The sequence below is a fragment of the Pseudonaja textilis genome, chromosome 1 (genome assembly GCF_049901715.1).
Source record: "Pseudonaja textilis isolate UNSWEBS1 chromosome 1, rPseTex1.2, whole genome shotgun sequence".
Taxonomy (NCBI): domain Eukaryota; kingdom Metazoa; phylum Chordata; class Lepidosauria; order Squamata; family Elapidae; genus Pseudonaja; species Pseudonaja textilis.
The window spans coordinates 229515709-229530550 of record NC_141990.1 but is presented as its reverse complement, the minus strand read 5'-3'; the positions used below and the strand labels follow the sequence as shown (position 1 = coordinate 229530550).

The following is a 14842-nucleotide window of genomic DNA, read 5'->3' as shown; positions in this document are numbered from 1 at the left end:
AGCTGATATCAGGCAGCTTTTGCACTTAAAAAAATTTTTTTTTGTCAGCAGCCAGAGGGCAGCACAGTGACATAATGATGATGTACAGAGTGGCAGCTTTCTGCAGGATTACAATTATTATGACAGAGGCGGCACCATTTTTATTTGTTTTGCAGTGTAAAGGTGCATTAAGCCTCTCTGGAACTTAACCCATTTGATTTCTTTATTCTCCCAGTGAAGTTTGATTGGAAATATGTTGTCAAATTTAGCTGACAATTGAAATTTCTCTGGGACTTTGAAGTCTGGAAGTGGTTTTGGATCTGGCAATTGCCCACTTCATCATATATAGAGAAGAAATTTAGAAATTGCCTCACTTCTTAAATGGAACATGGCTAGTTGTTTTCCAAGAGTTTCTACCTTAATATAGGTGAGCATGTTATGGATCCCGTCTACAAAAGAGTTTCATCTAATGGGATCCAGGAAGAGAACCTTTGGTGCTGTGGTACTGACTCCTGGCAATGTCATCTTTCCTGAGGTTAGATTGGCTCAATCTAAGAGTGCCATCAGGATCCTGTGGCCACAGAGACCCTCCAAGATAGCTGTGTTGTCTGTGAGCTGTCGGCTGGCCTTTTCATGAACTTTTTTTTTTCAATGAAGTCCTTAGTGCTCTCAGTTTGGTTGTTTTCTTGCAGACATTTCATTACCCAACTAAGTAACGTCACACTGAAGAAGCAAGCTCAAGAGAGCACCGAGAACTCCATCCCTGAGCTAGAAACATTCTCTTCTATTGATATTTTTTAATGCTTGCAGTTAATTGTTTTAAATTTTATTTATATGTGTTTGATTTTGCTGTTTAATGTGTGAGCCATTCAGAGTCAGGTGAGATGGGTGGCTATGTAAATTTAAAGAAATACCAAGGGAACAGAAGTGTGATCTCCAGTGTGAATCAAGCCTATGAATAACTGTTTTCTTTGCAGGAACATTTGAACGGTTATTTGGAGAGAGATTTATGAAGTGTTCAGATATCCTAGCCTTTATGAAAAAAAAATTAACTAACAAAAATTGTGAAAAAGAAAGACAATCTGATTACCTGAGAATTTGGGAAAATGGGAGTTGGGGTTTCCCATTTGGGGAAGTCATCAAGTTGCAGGATGGGTGGATTATGTCTGTTGTTGGCCTCCTTAAGCGTAGATATTCATGAGCACCTTAACAGTCGACAGCTGTCTTCTTTTGAATTTCACTTTCCTTAATATTACATATTTGCCCCTTCAGTACCCTAACCTACAAGTGCCGTCTGCTGTACAGAAAGCCCCAAAGGATTAATGTGGAGCAGATATCCCAGGACTCGTGCAAGGAGGAATGGCTGTGGAACTATCAGCTCAATGAAGTCAATGTCTTCACCTTGTTTGATGAATACATGGAGATGAGTAAGTGAAGTTCAGTGGAAAAGCTCACAGAACATTATAAGACACAGCAACCTGCCATGCGGGTCAAACTAAGGTTAGAATGCTGGCTGTTTTGTCAGTCAAAGCTACACAATAGTTTCGAGGAACATGAGAATAAAATACCTGTATTATTGCATTGATTGCTTTCAGTTCTTATCACCAATTTTTGAAAGAAATATTCTTGATCATAATGATAATGTTAACATCTGGAATCCAACTTGTATATGCCCAGTACAGTTAAGGTATTGCATTGTCACTCATAAAGCGCAAGCATTCTGAACTAGAGCTCTGAACTAAACTAAGATGTTTTTTTAATGACAGATGTTTTCCTTGGAAAAGAAATAGACATTAATGTGCTCTATCACCTGCAAGTTCTTGGACTAGAATATGCATATCCCTTTTCACCCAATAAATTTAGTAATCGAAAGTTTGTGTTGTTTAATTTCCTGCCTCTTTTTAACCTTTTCTTTATATCCATAGTGATCCAATACAGCTTCACCACTATTTTCGTGGCTGCTTTCCCCCTTGCACCATTGCTGGCCTTTATCAATAACCTTTTTGAGATTCGGTTGGATGCTATCAAAATGGTGAAACTGCAGAAACGAATGGTGCCCAAGAAAGCTAACACCATTGGTAAGATGCAGGTCAAAGAGATTTTTTTCCCCCAGCCCATTTGGTAGGCCTGTTTCATGTGTCAAAACAGCAATTTTACTGTGATAAGGTATTCTTTTGATGCAGCTGCTTTTAAACAAGGGGATAGAATTTTGGGATTGAGTCAAATGCTTTGATGGTCTTTGAGGTCCAGAGCAATACATCAACTCAAGCCTTATGACTAAAACCATTGAAGTACAGCCTCCCAAGTCAAGATATAGCTAGGTTTGGCCAGAGCAAGAAGATCCAGATAGATGCTATTTGGAGAATGAAAATGAGAAATGCAACATTCCCAGTTTACTCTCTCAACCAGTGTTTCTCAACCTTTTCAACTCCAATGCCCAGAATTCCCCAGCTAGCAAGGTTAAAGTTGCCAAGGTTGAGTAACTGCTCTAAATAACACACAGGTCACCACATTGTTCCATATCGCTTTTTCTCTCAGAGTAAGAAAATTCTTGTTATGCCAATTAATTAATTGCAGCCTATAGTTCATTTATATTCTACATTTTCCACATATAACGCTATTCAAAGCAGTTTGCAGGAAAAGGACTATTTTTCCCTATGTGGGGCAGGGGTAAGGATTCATTACAGTTAGGGCAAATTCTCTTTCTTCCATATATTGACTAAGACAGTATCTCCTTTGTTTTTCACTCCTTTTACAGGTATCTGGTACTACATCCTAGAAATAATTGGTATACTCTCTGTCATTGGCAATGGCCTAGTTATTGCCATCACCTCAGATTTCATCCCCATGCTGGTGTACCAATATACATTCAGTCCATGCAAGCAGAAGAACAATACTGGCATTGAGTTAGTATTTTCTGAAATTCTAACATGGCTGTTAAATATAATGTATAGTTTATTGGTTCTTTATTTAAATAAATATATTGTTCATAATTTTCCTCTAAGCTTAAGGCTACTAGAATTAAAAATATGATTAATCCTCCTCATTGTTTTTCATCATAGGAATATAACTGGGTTTTTAAAACATTGTATGTTTCTAAGGATTAGTGAGCTTGTATTTGTAGTGTACCTGTTGCTTCTCTTCCCTGTTTGTTTGACATGTTTATCTATGGTAAATAATTGTAAATAACTCAGTTCAGTAGCTTGATTCACATGATGAGATGAACCACACAGGCTGGCTTCCCACTACTAAGCAATCTAAAATGTAGTTAAATAGCTGTGAGTGTCATGTGCTTGTGGCCTCTTGGTGTATGGTTATGGAGAGGAGTAAAAAGGTAGTTAGATTAAAATGAAGGAAAAAAATTAGAATTAGCTGAATAGAGCAATGCTTGAAAACCACAGAAAGGGAAATTAAATAGGTTTTTAGATTGGCCACATTTTGCAAAATGTGTGTGACAGAATATACCTGACTTTTCCTCATTAAAAAATAAATATTGTCCCTTTATTGATGGCCTTCTTTTAATCATAGTACATGCATGTCCTGTAACCAAAAATATTGCACTGAATAACAATATCTCCCATGCTCGAACATCAAAGAACCCAGTGACTTTTAAGCACTTTCTAATTTAATCCAGATGCATATACATGAAATATGTTTCATGTAATAATGAGATTACAGTGTTAGGGCAAATTATTGTATTAGGCAAGTAACTGTAATTTTCAATTGGAAATCTGAAACATGGCATGTCTATCAATGTTGCTAATAGGAACGTCAAAAGAATTAAGATTGTAAGTATATATTGTAATGAATAGGACTGGACATGGAATGGGGCTTTTTTTCAGGATCATTTGATATCTTATTCCATGGCAGTGCGTACAGTAAAGAGGACTTATGATAGAGGACTCTATCATCTATCCCTCTATCGTTATCTAACTATCTAGCTATCATCTATCTCCTTGAACCTGGGATTTGTTCCTGCTGCTTTTAAAGGAAACAACTATAAGACCTTTACTGACAAAGTTGTTTCTTGACACAGAAGTCCTTTCCAATTATAGCCCAGTATCAAATATTCCATTCTGGAATCTGAAAAATGACTGAAAAAGTGATGGACTGATTTTCTGGATTAATTTCAATCAGGGTTTTATCTGGGATAGGGTACTGAGGCTGCTTTAGTCACCTTGGTATATCACTTAGGTAGATGTGAAGGGGTACCAAAATCTTCTTCTATATCTACAAGGCATCTTACAAGGTTACCTTGAATGTTAGAATGAACCAAAGGGGAAAGAAATGACTAAATAAAATTCTCTTCTTGTACAAAAAATATTTTACAACCTACAGAATTGCATACTGACTATTGCTTTGTTGTGCTTCCGTAGCTGTTTGACAGGTTATATCAACCACAGCCTTTCAGTTTTCAATGTCCAGCACTTTGAGAATACTGTGAATCTGACGGACCCAATGGGGAATAAGATAACCCACTGCAGGTATTGTCTAATGCCTATCAATGTTCCTGTGCCCTCCAATTCAAAACAGAAAGTACACAGCAGGCCAGACAATGTTTTTGAATGTACGCCTCCTCCTTTACTATCATTTGTGTTCAGCACTCTAATGACAGGACTGATTTGTACCAGAACTGGTTTTCCCTATATTCACTAGGTACTAGAATTTATTTTATGGTATTTTTGTTTTGCCTGACTATGCCCTTTAGAAGTTAAACAATAAATTACATTAAAATAAACAATATTAGAACAAACTTTGTATTGGCATTCTAAAAGCCTTTGCCTATTGAAGCAAGAACAGCCATTTTAAACTAGGGACGAAGTATGTGAAGGAGGCTTGTTGGGAAAGGGGGAAAAAATAAATAAATGGGGAAGTTTACCTGTTTCTCTCCACTTTCTACAGGTACCCAGACTACCGGAACAGTGACGATTACAGCCATTCTATTAAGTTTTGGCACATTTTTGCTGCACGTATTGCCTTTCTATTTGTATTTGAGGTAAGTGTTTGGCTTGCAAAAGCATGGAGCTAATCGTGTGCAGAGAGCAAAATAGAAGTAGTTTTGGGGAAACTATCTATGAGCATGGATAACCACCGAAGAACCCTGTTGAAGATGATGTACAAAACCTTCTGCCAAAAGGCAACTTTTGTTTGTAAGGCTTTCCCATCTGCCCCCCACCCCACCCCCGACCTTAAGCCCCACCACATTTCTTTATTTGAAAAAGCATCTCATCCTTCACAGGCATTGTGCTCTCTTCCTTTGCGCCTGTGAAAGAAAAGCAGAGTGGATTGTGGGTAAGAGTGAGAGTGGAGCATGATAGAGAGCAAACGAGTGGGATGGGAAAAGGGCATCAACATCGGCATCCAAGCAGTGGACTTGGATTGTGGTCTTCCTAACTGTTATTGGCATTCAGCTTCCAGGGTAAACATCCAGAGCCAATACAGCTTGCCTTAATGGTCTATAGCGGGGGTGTCAAACTCAAGGCCCGTGGGCTGGATCCGGCCTGCAGGGTGCTTAGCTCTGGCCTGTGGGACTGCCCTGGAAACAGTGAAGGACTGACCCTTGGTGCTTCTGCCAATAAAAACGGAGCCCGGGAGGGTCATGCACAGCCCTCCCGAGCTCTGTTTTCACTGGCTGAGCGCTGCAGGAGGCTGTCACAGCTGAAAATGGAGCCTGGGAGGGGTGCCCCCAACACAAGTGACATTGAGCTGGCCACACCCACCCCGGCCATGCCCACCCAGTCCCTGAGGTCAAACACAACCCTGATACGGTGCTCAATGAAATCGAGTTTCATTGGTCTATAGTTTTACTGGATGTTTGATTAGTTCAGCAGGATGTATCACACTGAGAGCTTTTGTCTCCTTCAGCAAAGTGTGACTGATATCCATATCAGTTGCTCCATCATAAACAGATTATTAGTTGAAATCTTGCCTTTTCACAGTTCCATATTAGTTGAACACCTGTCTTTTAATAGTTCCACAGCAGAAGATTATCCTCAGGAACTAGGACTTTATACTGCAGCAGATAAATCAGGATGGAATCTAGCCTTTTGACCAGAGAAATTGACCAGGGAAAATATCCTGCTTTAAAGAAGCTGCTGATATCAGAATTTTTGCTCCAAATCTGTTTGCAAATAGGAATCACTTCTTATCTGCCAGGTATTCAAGAGGCCAGATCTGTTTAGGATTAAAGGTTAAATTATGTTTTGTCCTAGGATATGAACATCGTTAGAATCCCCTTTCCAGATACTTTATCTCATACCTTGAACACCATTTCCAAGATTCAGAAGCGGTGAAATGCTACCAATTTGGCCCGGTTTACCCGAACCAGTAGCAAAAATTGCTAGTGATTCACCGGTAGTAAAAAAAAAAAAAAAGCTCCGACTATCAGCTGAGAGGAGAAAGAAAAGCACAGGATTGGCGCTCCCACCTGCCCCTGAGCCTTTCTGTTCTTTATCCTCTCAGCCGATTGGTGCAGCAGAGCCTCATCCGGTGTTTGGAAAGCTGTGTGCACACATGAAGCTCACGATCACCGAACTGGTAGGGAAACTGGTAGAATCCCACCACTGTTCAGAAGGCATCACCTTATCTTAGTTGGATTTACATTTTATGCTAATCCATAATGTGTGGTTAATTTGACCTGATGTATGATTTCTAAATTTGGGGTTTAGGCTTCATGTGCAAACCAAGCCACTAGTTTGATAAACTATAAACTCACCATTAAATCAGAGTTGGCACAAACTGGGTCCCTGGCCATTGCATCTGGATGATCAATGATGATTTCTGTGTGATGGTTGATTTATAATGCTATTATAATTCTGAACTGGTAAACAGTAATAATTAAAGTAATCCATGTTCCAAGTAGTTTAGAAGAGCAGTTTTCTTGATTAAATATTGCCAAGAAGATAAAGCAGCTGTTGTGCCTGAAGGAATAATATGATAATTCTCTCATCATTTTCCAGCATGTGGCTCTTTGCGTTAAACTAATTGCAGCATGGTTGGTCCCTGATGATCCCAGAAGTGTTAAAAATGATCAACTGAAAGAAAAACGCAAGAAACTAAAACGAAAACTCCAGTAAGTGTTTATCAAGAACAAAACTCTCAAAAACCTGATATTGAATACCAGGATTGCCAGTTGACATTTGGGGACAGTCATCTTTTCCGAATGTACACAGGTAGTCCTCGACTTACAACAGTTCGCTTAGTGGCAGTTTGAAGTTACAATGGCCCTGAAAAAAGTGACTTATGATTACCATTTTTCACACTTATGACCATCGCAGCATCCCCATAGTCATGTGATTTACATGCGGGTGCTTGACAACTGGTTCATATATATGACAGTTGCAGTGTCCCCTTGGATGACCCTATAACAAACAAAGTCAATGGGGAAGGCAGATTCACTAAACAACCGTGTTACTAATTTAACAACTGCAGTGATTTACTTAACACCGGTGGCAAGAAAAGTTTTAAAATGGGGCACCCCCTGCCCCCCAACAAATTTCTCTTCAGCAACTTAAATTTTGGTCTCAATTGTGATCATAGGTTTAGGACTATCCGTACATCTTCTTTGCTTTCCCATTGGAACATATTAATTAGCTAAATATTTATATCGGGCAAATATTTGATTGTTAAAAAAAAGTGTATTCCCTGAGAACCTTTCCAGAAATAAACTGGCAAAAATTAGGATTAGCACAGCAAAAACTCATTTGCTTTGGCTCTTGTGAGCCCTGAGTTGATGCTGTAACCATTGACTCCCTTTAGCATTGACTGCCTTTTCTGAACAGTACAGATAGAATCACGGAATGTGAGTCCGCTTCTTTGTGGTTGTGGCTTCCTTGTACATTGGCAAGAGAGGTAAACGATAAAAGAACCAAGCAAGCAATTGTCTTGATTATTCCAAATACCGGTAGTCCTTGACTTATAATAACCATTCACTTCCAAGTTTAAAATTGTATTAGTTTATAACAAGGATCTTCAAACTTGACAGCTTTAAGATTCTGTGGATTTCCAGAATTCCTCCACCAGTCATGTTAGCTCAGGAATTCTGGGAGTTGAAATCCACAACTCTTAAACTTGCCAAGTTTGAAGACCCGTAGTTTATAATATAAAACATAAAAATATAAAATAAAATAGTGAGAAAATAAGGGAGGGAGAAGGGAAAGAACAAAGGGAAAAAAAGAAAGAAAAGGCATTGACTTCTGATTCCTTTCAGTGCAGTAGAATAAGATAATAATATAAAACCTCAACTTTTTACATTTACATAGTAATATAAACTAGCTATTTCTATAACAATCCCATCTAATTGATAAACCCCAAATTGATTTATGGCCACTTAGCGATTGTTCAGAATTATCCCAGCCCTGGAACAGGTGCTTTCTAATCTGTAAAGCACTTCCGTCCATTGTAAAATGTCATGTCACCCACTTCTTGGTCACATGACATTTTAGGTGCTGGGCAACTGGGTTTTCCTTTGCAACTCTTTGCGATGTCCTCTGGTCACATGACTGTGATCTGTGACTTTTTTTTTTTTTTGCTACTTTCCAGCATTTTTTACTGGGGAAAAAAAGCCCATTCAGAAGAATGGGTTTGCATGACACTCGCTTAATAACTGTGGTGATTCGCTTAACAACTGCTGCAAAACCATTGTAAGAGCATGAGTGCTTCAACTTACAACTGGAAATGCAGTCCCAATTGTGTTGGTAAGTCAAGGACTACCTACAGTATAAGTCTTTGAGGAGCCAGTCCTGTCTTGATTTTCAAACCCAGTCCAACTCAGATTGGAATCCATTTTCATTCTTACTCTAGGATGAATTTCTACACCTTTGAGAACATTACCTCTGCTCAAATTGTTTTGGAGCTTTTTTTCATATGGTTGAAAGCCTCCTGGATACAATCCTGGAAATACAATATAAGCTTCAGTCATTTGAACCTGAAGATCCCACTTTAAATAACTTCTTTGCTGTTCTATGAATCAAATCAGTTGCACCCATGTACATTTGTGGATGTGTTTGTTTCATTTGAAAAGACTGACTAGGACTAGGGCACTAACTAACCATACTATTCATGGATACTTTTGAGCTTACATAACATGAAGAATGAGCAACCCCATTGCTCATTAAGGATTAAAATCACCGCTTGTTTTATAGATCAGAAGTTTCTTTTTTTCTGAGCTCAGAACTCTACCTGACTATTGAATAGAATCTTGGAAGCTACAATTCAAAAACTAATGGGCAGGGCAAAAATAAATCATGATTTTGTTCAGACTTAATTAGAATGCAAGATAATTACACCCTGGTTATTATTAAATAATTCCACTATTCTTATATTTTAAATATGTTTTGGATGGATTTGGAAGGCTTCCGAGAGATTTCCAAAAGGTTTTCAAGGGCTGAGTGCACTTCAATTTTTGATTATTGTCTGTTCTGTTTTGCAAAATTGAATAGAGCATTGGGTGGAACCAAAGAAGCACCAGTTTTAATAATAGAGATGAGGAAGCAGACTTAGTTATTGTTTTTAAGTAGATCCTGGTGTCCATTCATTGTTATTCTGGAAGCCACATTGAAAGTGTTTTATCTTACTAACCAACAATAATGTTTTCGATAACATCAGTACAGTCTCAGCAAGCCTCCCACCTCAGAAATGCAATCAGTAACTGCAGCTTTGTTTCTTTATCAAAGGTAATTATTAATTTGACCAGCAGATTGTTGGCAGGAGAGTCCAAATGACAGTAGTTCCTTCACCACTTTTTTTTTAAAATCAAGCAGAAAGGGAGGACCTGCTTAAAAGCAGAAAGCCAGGAGGAGAAGGAGGAGGAGGAGGAGATTGGATTTGTGTGTGTGTGTGTGTGTTGTATACTCTGGAAAGAATAGCAAAATTTGAATACAAAAAATGAATAAGAGATTGTCACTAGAGGTACAAGTGGCTATAGACTACATAGCATCAAAACTCAGATGTCTTTGAAGATCAGCTAAATGATCAGCTATTCGCCTGGGAAGTCTGTTCCCATCCTGTGTTTTTTCTCTTTTGCCATTTGTGCTAAAGGTGGGGAATTTGTTTATGTAAAAAGTGATTGGTATATACAGATGGGAATAAATGAGTTATATAACTGGAATACATTATTTAACATTGCAATTAATTTTAATTACTTGTTCTGTATTTAGTTCATATCCCGTTTCCTTACATGGACACTGTAGGTTTTAACAGATCTCTCTCTCTCTCTCTCTTTCTCTCCCTCCCCCCTTTCTCTCTATATAGAGTCCTCGATTTATGACAACAGTTGAGCCCAAAATTTCTGTAGTTAAATGAGACAGTTGTTAAGTGAATTTTGTCCCATTTTATGATCTTTCTTTCCATAGTTGTTAAGTGAATCACTGCAGTTGTTAATTTAGTAACATAGTTATTAAATGAATCTGGCTTCCCCAATGACTTTGCTTATCAGAAGATAAAGATATCCAAAGCTGATCACATGATCCAGGAACTGCAACCGTCATAAATATGGGTCAGTTGCCAAGTGTCTGAATTTTGATCAAGTAAACATGGGGGTGCTCAATGATTGTAAGTGTGAAAACAGTCATAAGTGAATTTTTCAGTGCCAATGTAACTTTGAATGGTCCCTAGATAAACTGTTGTAAGTTGAGGATAACCTTTATTACTAAAACTCCTGTTCGTCTATGTCAGGGGTGTCAAACTCAATTTCACTGAGGGCCGCATCAGGGCTGTAGTTGACCTCAGGGAGCTGGGTAGGTGTGGCCAACTGGGTGGGCATGGCCAGCTTGATGCCACTCTCCAAACTGCTGGCATGTTTCCTCTTTGCACTGGGTAGACTGGGCCAATCTTTCCACTTCATATTGGGTAGACCAGGATGGCCCTGTGGGCTGGATCCAATGACATCATGAGCCGGATGTGGCCTGCGTGCCGTGAATTTGACACCACTGGTCTATGTGTAACCTTTAACAGGTTGAAGTGGTACATTGTAGGTGACAATTTTTAAATAAGGAACCTCAAAATGAGCTCAAGGGAAACCTCTGCAGCCTCAGGAGGCTGAAAAATGAGCTTTCCGGAAATACCAAAAGTGCTGAAATAGGCTCCAGAGGCTTCCCTCAAGCCTCTGGGAGGGTGAAAACAGCCTCTGCTGGGCTCCAGAGGCCCTCCGGAGGCTGAATACGGGCACTTCCGGTATTTCCAGAAGGCCTGTTTTTTGGTCTCCCAAGGCTGCAGAGGCTTTCTTTGAGCCTCCGGGAGGGCAAAAACAGCCTCAAGCAGGCCAAAAATCATCTGGGAGGCACGCGCATGCACAGTGCAGGTAAGTTTGGCTGGGGCTCGCATGCCCGTACAAATGGCTCTGCGTGCCGCCTTCACGGGGCTAACTTGAGGAATGTGTCCAAAACCCAGGACCTATGAGTCCCGTGGAATTAAAATTTGTCAAATTAAATAAAACTTCTTATACATAATGCAATATATTATAAAATATGTCCTGTGTTCAACTATGGTGAACCAACTCCTGTGGTCCTAAAGGTGCTTTTTTTTTTTCTTAAGAGGCAACTGGACTTTCTGATTTTTCTTTAAGGACGTTTTGCTTCTCATCCAAGAAGTTTCTTCAGCTCTGAGCTTCTCATCCAAGAAATTTCTTCAGCTCTGAAGAAGCTTCTTCGATGAGAAGCGAAACATCTTCAAAGAAAAACTAGAAAGTCCAGTTGCCTCTTGAAAAAAACAAAACACACCTTTGGGACAACTATGACCTGGATGACTGAGAATCTCCATAGACAACTTCTGTAGTGTTTGACTGTGCTATATAGTTCAACATGAGCTATTTTCAAGGCAGATATATCTCTGAATACCTCCCCATCTGGTAGCACAGTTGTTAGAATGTAGTATTTCAGTCTAACTCTGCCGACTGCCAGGAATTCCATCCTGATGGGGCTCAAGGTTGACTCAGCCTTCCATCTTCCTGATTTCAATAAAATGAGGACCCAGATTGTTGGGGGCAATAGGCTGACTCTGTAAACCATTCACAGAGTCCTGTAAGGCAGCATGGAGCAGTATTAAGTGCTACAGCTATAGTTATTGCTCCATTTTAAAGAACTTTTCCAGTTACATTAAAAGTTCTGCCATTATTGAAGATGTTGAAGAATCTGGTAAGGAAATATCTCTGAAATGATGATCCATGGGGTCATAGGTTTTCTAGTATATAATAAACATAACTCATACATGAACGTATGAATAAACACAACTCATATATACACAAGTGTGTCATATGGATACATTCATGAAGGTATTAGGAAATAAAATTTTCTGAATTTATTACTGCTGAAATTGGTTACTACTGGTTAATAAGAGAGAAAACTAAACATTGTACAGGATTTGTGTCTATTTCTACATATAGAAACAATATACTGTATAATCCTACCTTCCTTTGGAGGAGTTATTATGCTTTTGGGGCATAACTGGTTTATATAATGTCCATTTCATGGTGTGGCTCAGGAAATATATAGGAGGCTCCCATATATTTCTTTATTAAATTACTGCCATAATTCCATGGTCTCCCAACAACTAAATGCAATAACAATGCAAAGCAATGCAATTAAAATCTATGGTAAAGAGATTAGACTAGGTTCCAAGTGAAGGCTGTTCCACAGAATTGGAACCACTACTGAAAATAGCATGTCCTGACCTCAGGTTCCCTCACTTTATGAAGGGAGCCATCCATAATTTTTTTAGAAAGAGCATATTGGGCAAGTCATTTCTAATTGGAGAAAATGGTCTGTAAGCATCTAAAATACAGGTGCCAAGCTATAGAAGTTCATGGGAAAACAAGTTGAACTTTATATACTGTCTGGTGGAATGATGTCCATATTTCAAACACTTTTAAGGGTTTATCTTTGAAGTTCTGACTTCTATACCATATTCACATTCATTCTTATATCCTTGTATCTCAGTTTTCTGTAAAAATCTGACAGATGTACAAGGGTGTCCTAAAATTTCCTATATCAGTGTAAGCAAGGCCACACTTCTTAAAGTCCCAATTGTTGCATAATTCAAAGGCTGCTGAGTGCAGCTGAAGTTATAAAAACTACTTCTCTGTATTTCAGAGCAATGGATGATTCCACGGAAATATAGTAAAACATGGTGAACACATCACACAAATAGCAACAAGTGCTGAATGAAAAGGTGCTACAAGCTTTGAAGATGCTATCAGAAATCTGCAGCCACACCCAGTCTATTACTTGACACGGTTCTTGAATTTTATATTTTGTCATCAAAGTAACTTTGGATGGTACAACTGCTTTGAAATGTCAGTGTTTTCAGGAAAAATTAGACTAAATGACGGAAACAGTGACCAGATGACATGTCATGGTCAGTGTAATACAGCATTACAGAAGGCCAGAAGCATTTTTAAATGTTCCATTTTCTTCCGTAAGAAGTTACAGTCAGAAAATCATTTGTGACCTTTGTGGTCAATTAACATCTACTCAGACATGCTATTTACCTTGTTAACTCAGACTGATAATCCAGTACTATAGAAAATCCCTGAACAGTCACTCACTTCATGTAGAACAGGGGTGTCAAACTCGATTTCATTGAGGGCTGTATCAGGGTTGTGTGACCTGGGAGGGCTGGGGTGGGTGTGGCCAGGATGGGCATGGCCAGCATGATGTCACTCATATCAGGGGTGGGTGCCTGTGCTGGCCCAAGCGCTCTTCCAGCAAAAACAGGCTCCCGAGCTCTGTTTTCCACTGTGACAGCTTCCTGCAGCCCCCTGCCAGCAAAAACGGAGCTTGGGTACGGCACGCACATCCCCCTGTTTTCCTTGGCAGAGGCACCATGGGCTGATCCTTTGCTTTTTCCGGGGCAGCCCCACAAACTAGATCTAAGCACCCCACTGGCTGGATCCAACCCATGGGCCTTGAGTTTGACGCCCTTGATGTTGAATATCAGGACCTTGTATTCTTCATTTGCTGATAATCCTTGATTAGGGTAAACATATGCTGCTTGCCTAACAGAGTCCTTAGACAAACACCCCAATGTGTAATTCAGCCTGTATTAAACATCCAATATTTCCTTTACAAATAATCTGAAACTGCTCCTGATATTTAGAGAGCTAACACAGAAACACTTCAAAATGCCTCTTGCCTTTACTGTGCTTGTCATTTTCCCAATCTTTGCATGCTATTTTGATATATAAGAATAGGTTTCTCGTATATCAGTTTTAAGAGTAATCCAATTTGCCACTAAAAATGGGCAGTTTTATTGTGATCTAATGCATACATTGTAAGGCCTAAATTATGCACAGTTCCTGATCCCACATTCCAATAAGAGGTTGAGAAGATACTTTTATTCGAGTTCTTTTGTATTTGTTTTTTTCTCTATTATTTATATTTTTTCATTTACAATTTGGGTTATTAGGGATTCTTCATGCAAGTGATTCTGGAGCCTAATATATAAAGAACATTCTTCCTAATCCAGAAGTAATATATGTCATACAAAAATGAATTAATTCAATCAATTTAGAGAATCCTGTTTATCCCAGAAGGATAAGTTTACAAAAATGCTGGGTCCAGCAAAGATAAGAACTGTGGTAAAATTAATACATATAAAAAAGAGGATTTATTAGGAATGTAGCTTGTTGGAATCTGGGTGATGTGTGAGATGAGCTTCAGTTGCTGAATTGATTTTGATTTTTATATGCTTATGTTTTCCTTCCAATCAAGTGTCTAATAATGCTGAAAACTAAAGGGTGCCTGAAATTTTGTCATTGTATATTTACCAACTTAAATTTGAATGAATTTAGTATACATTTCATCTGTAGCCTACAGATGAACAAAACAAATAAATAAAATTGGAAGTCAATATGTCAGTAATATTCTGC

General features: G+C 38.8%; 1 protein-coding gene across 2 annotated transcripts in view; it reads left to right on the top strand.

The window, feature by feature from the left end:
• Positions 1-14823, top strand: part of ANO9 (anoctamin 9) — a 69333-nt gene extending 54510 nt beyond the window's left edge. For both annotated transcript variants that reach the window (XM_087920896.1, XM_087920897.1), the window contains exons 18-24: positions 1252-1406; positions 1905-2057; positions 2738-2885; positions 4356-4463; positions 4882-4975; positions 6939-7051; positions 13065-14823. In XM_087920896.1, the coding sequence (XP_087777022.1) occupies positions 1252-1406; positions 1905-2057; positions 2738-2885; positions 4356-4463; positions 4882-4975; positions 6939-7051; positions 13065-13092 (799 nt within the window). In that variant the 3' untranslated portion in view covers positions 13093-14823. The remainder of the gene's footprint in view (positions 1-1251; positions 1407-1904; positions 2058-2737; positions 2886-4355; positions 4464-4881; positions 4976-6938; positions 7052-13064) is intronic.
• The last annotated feature ends 19 nt before the right edge of the window (positions 14824-14842 follow it).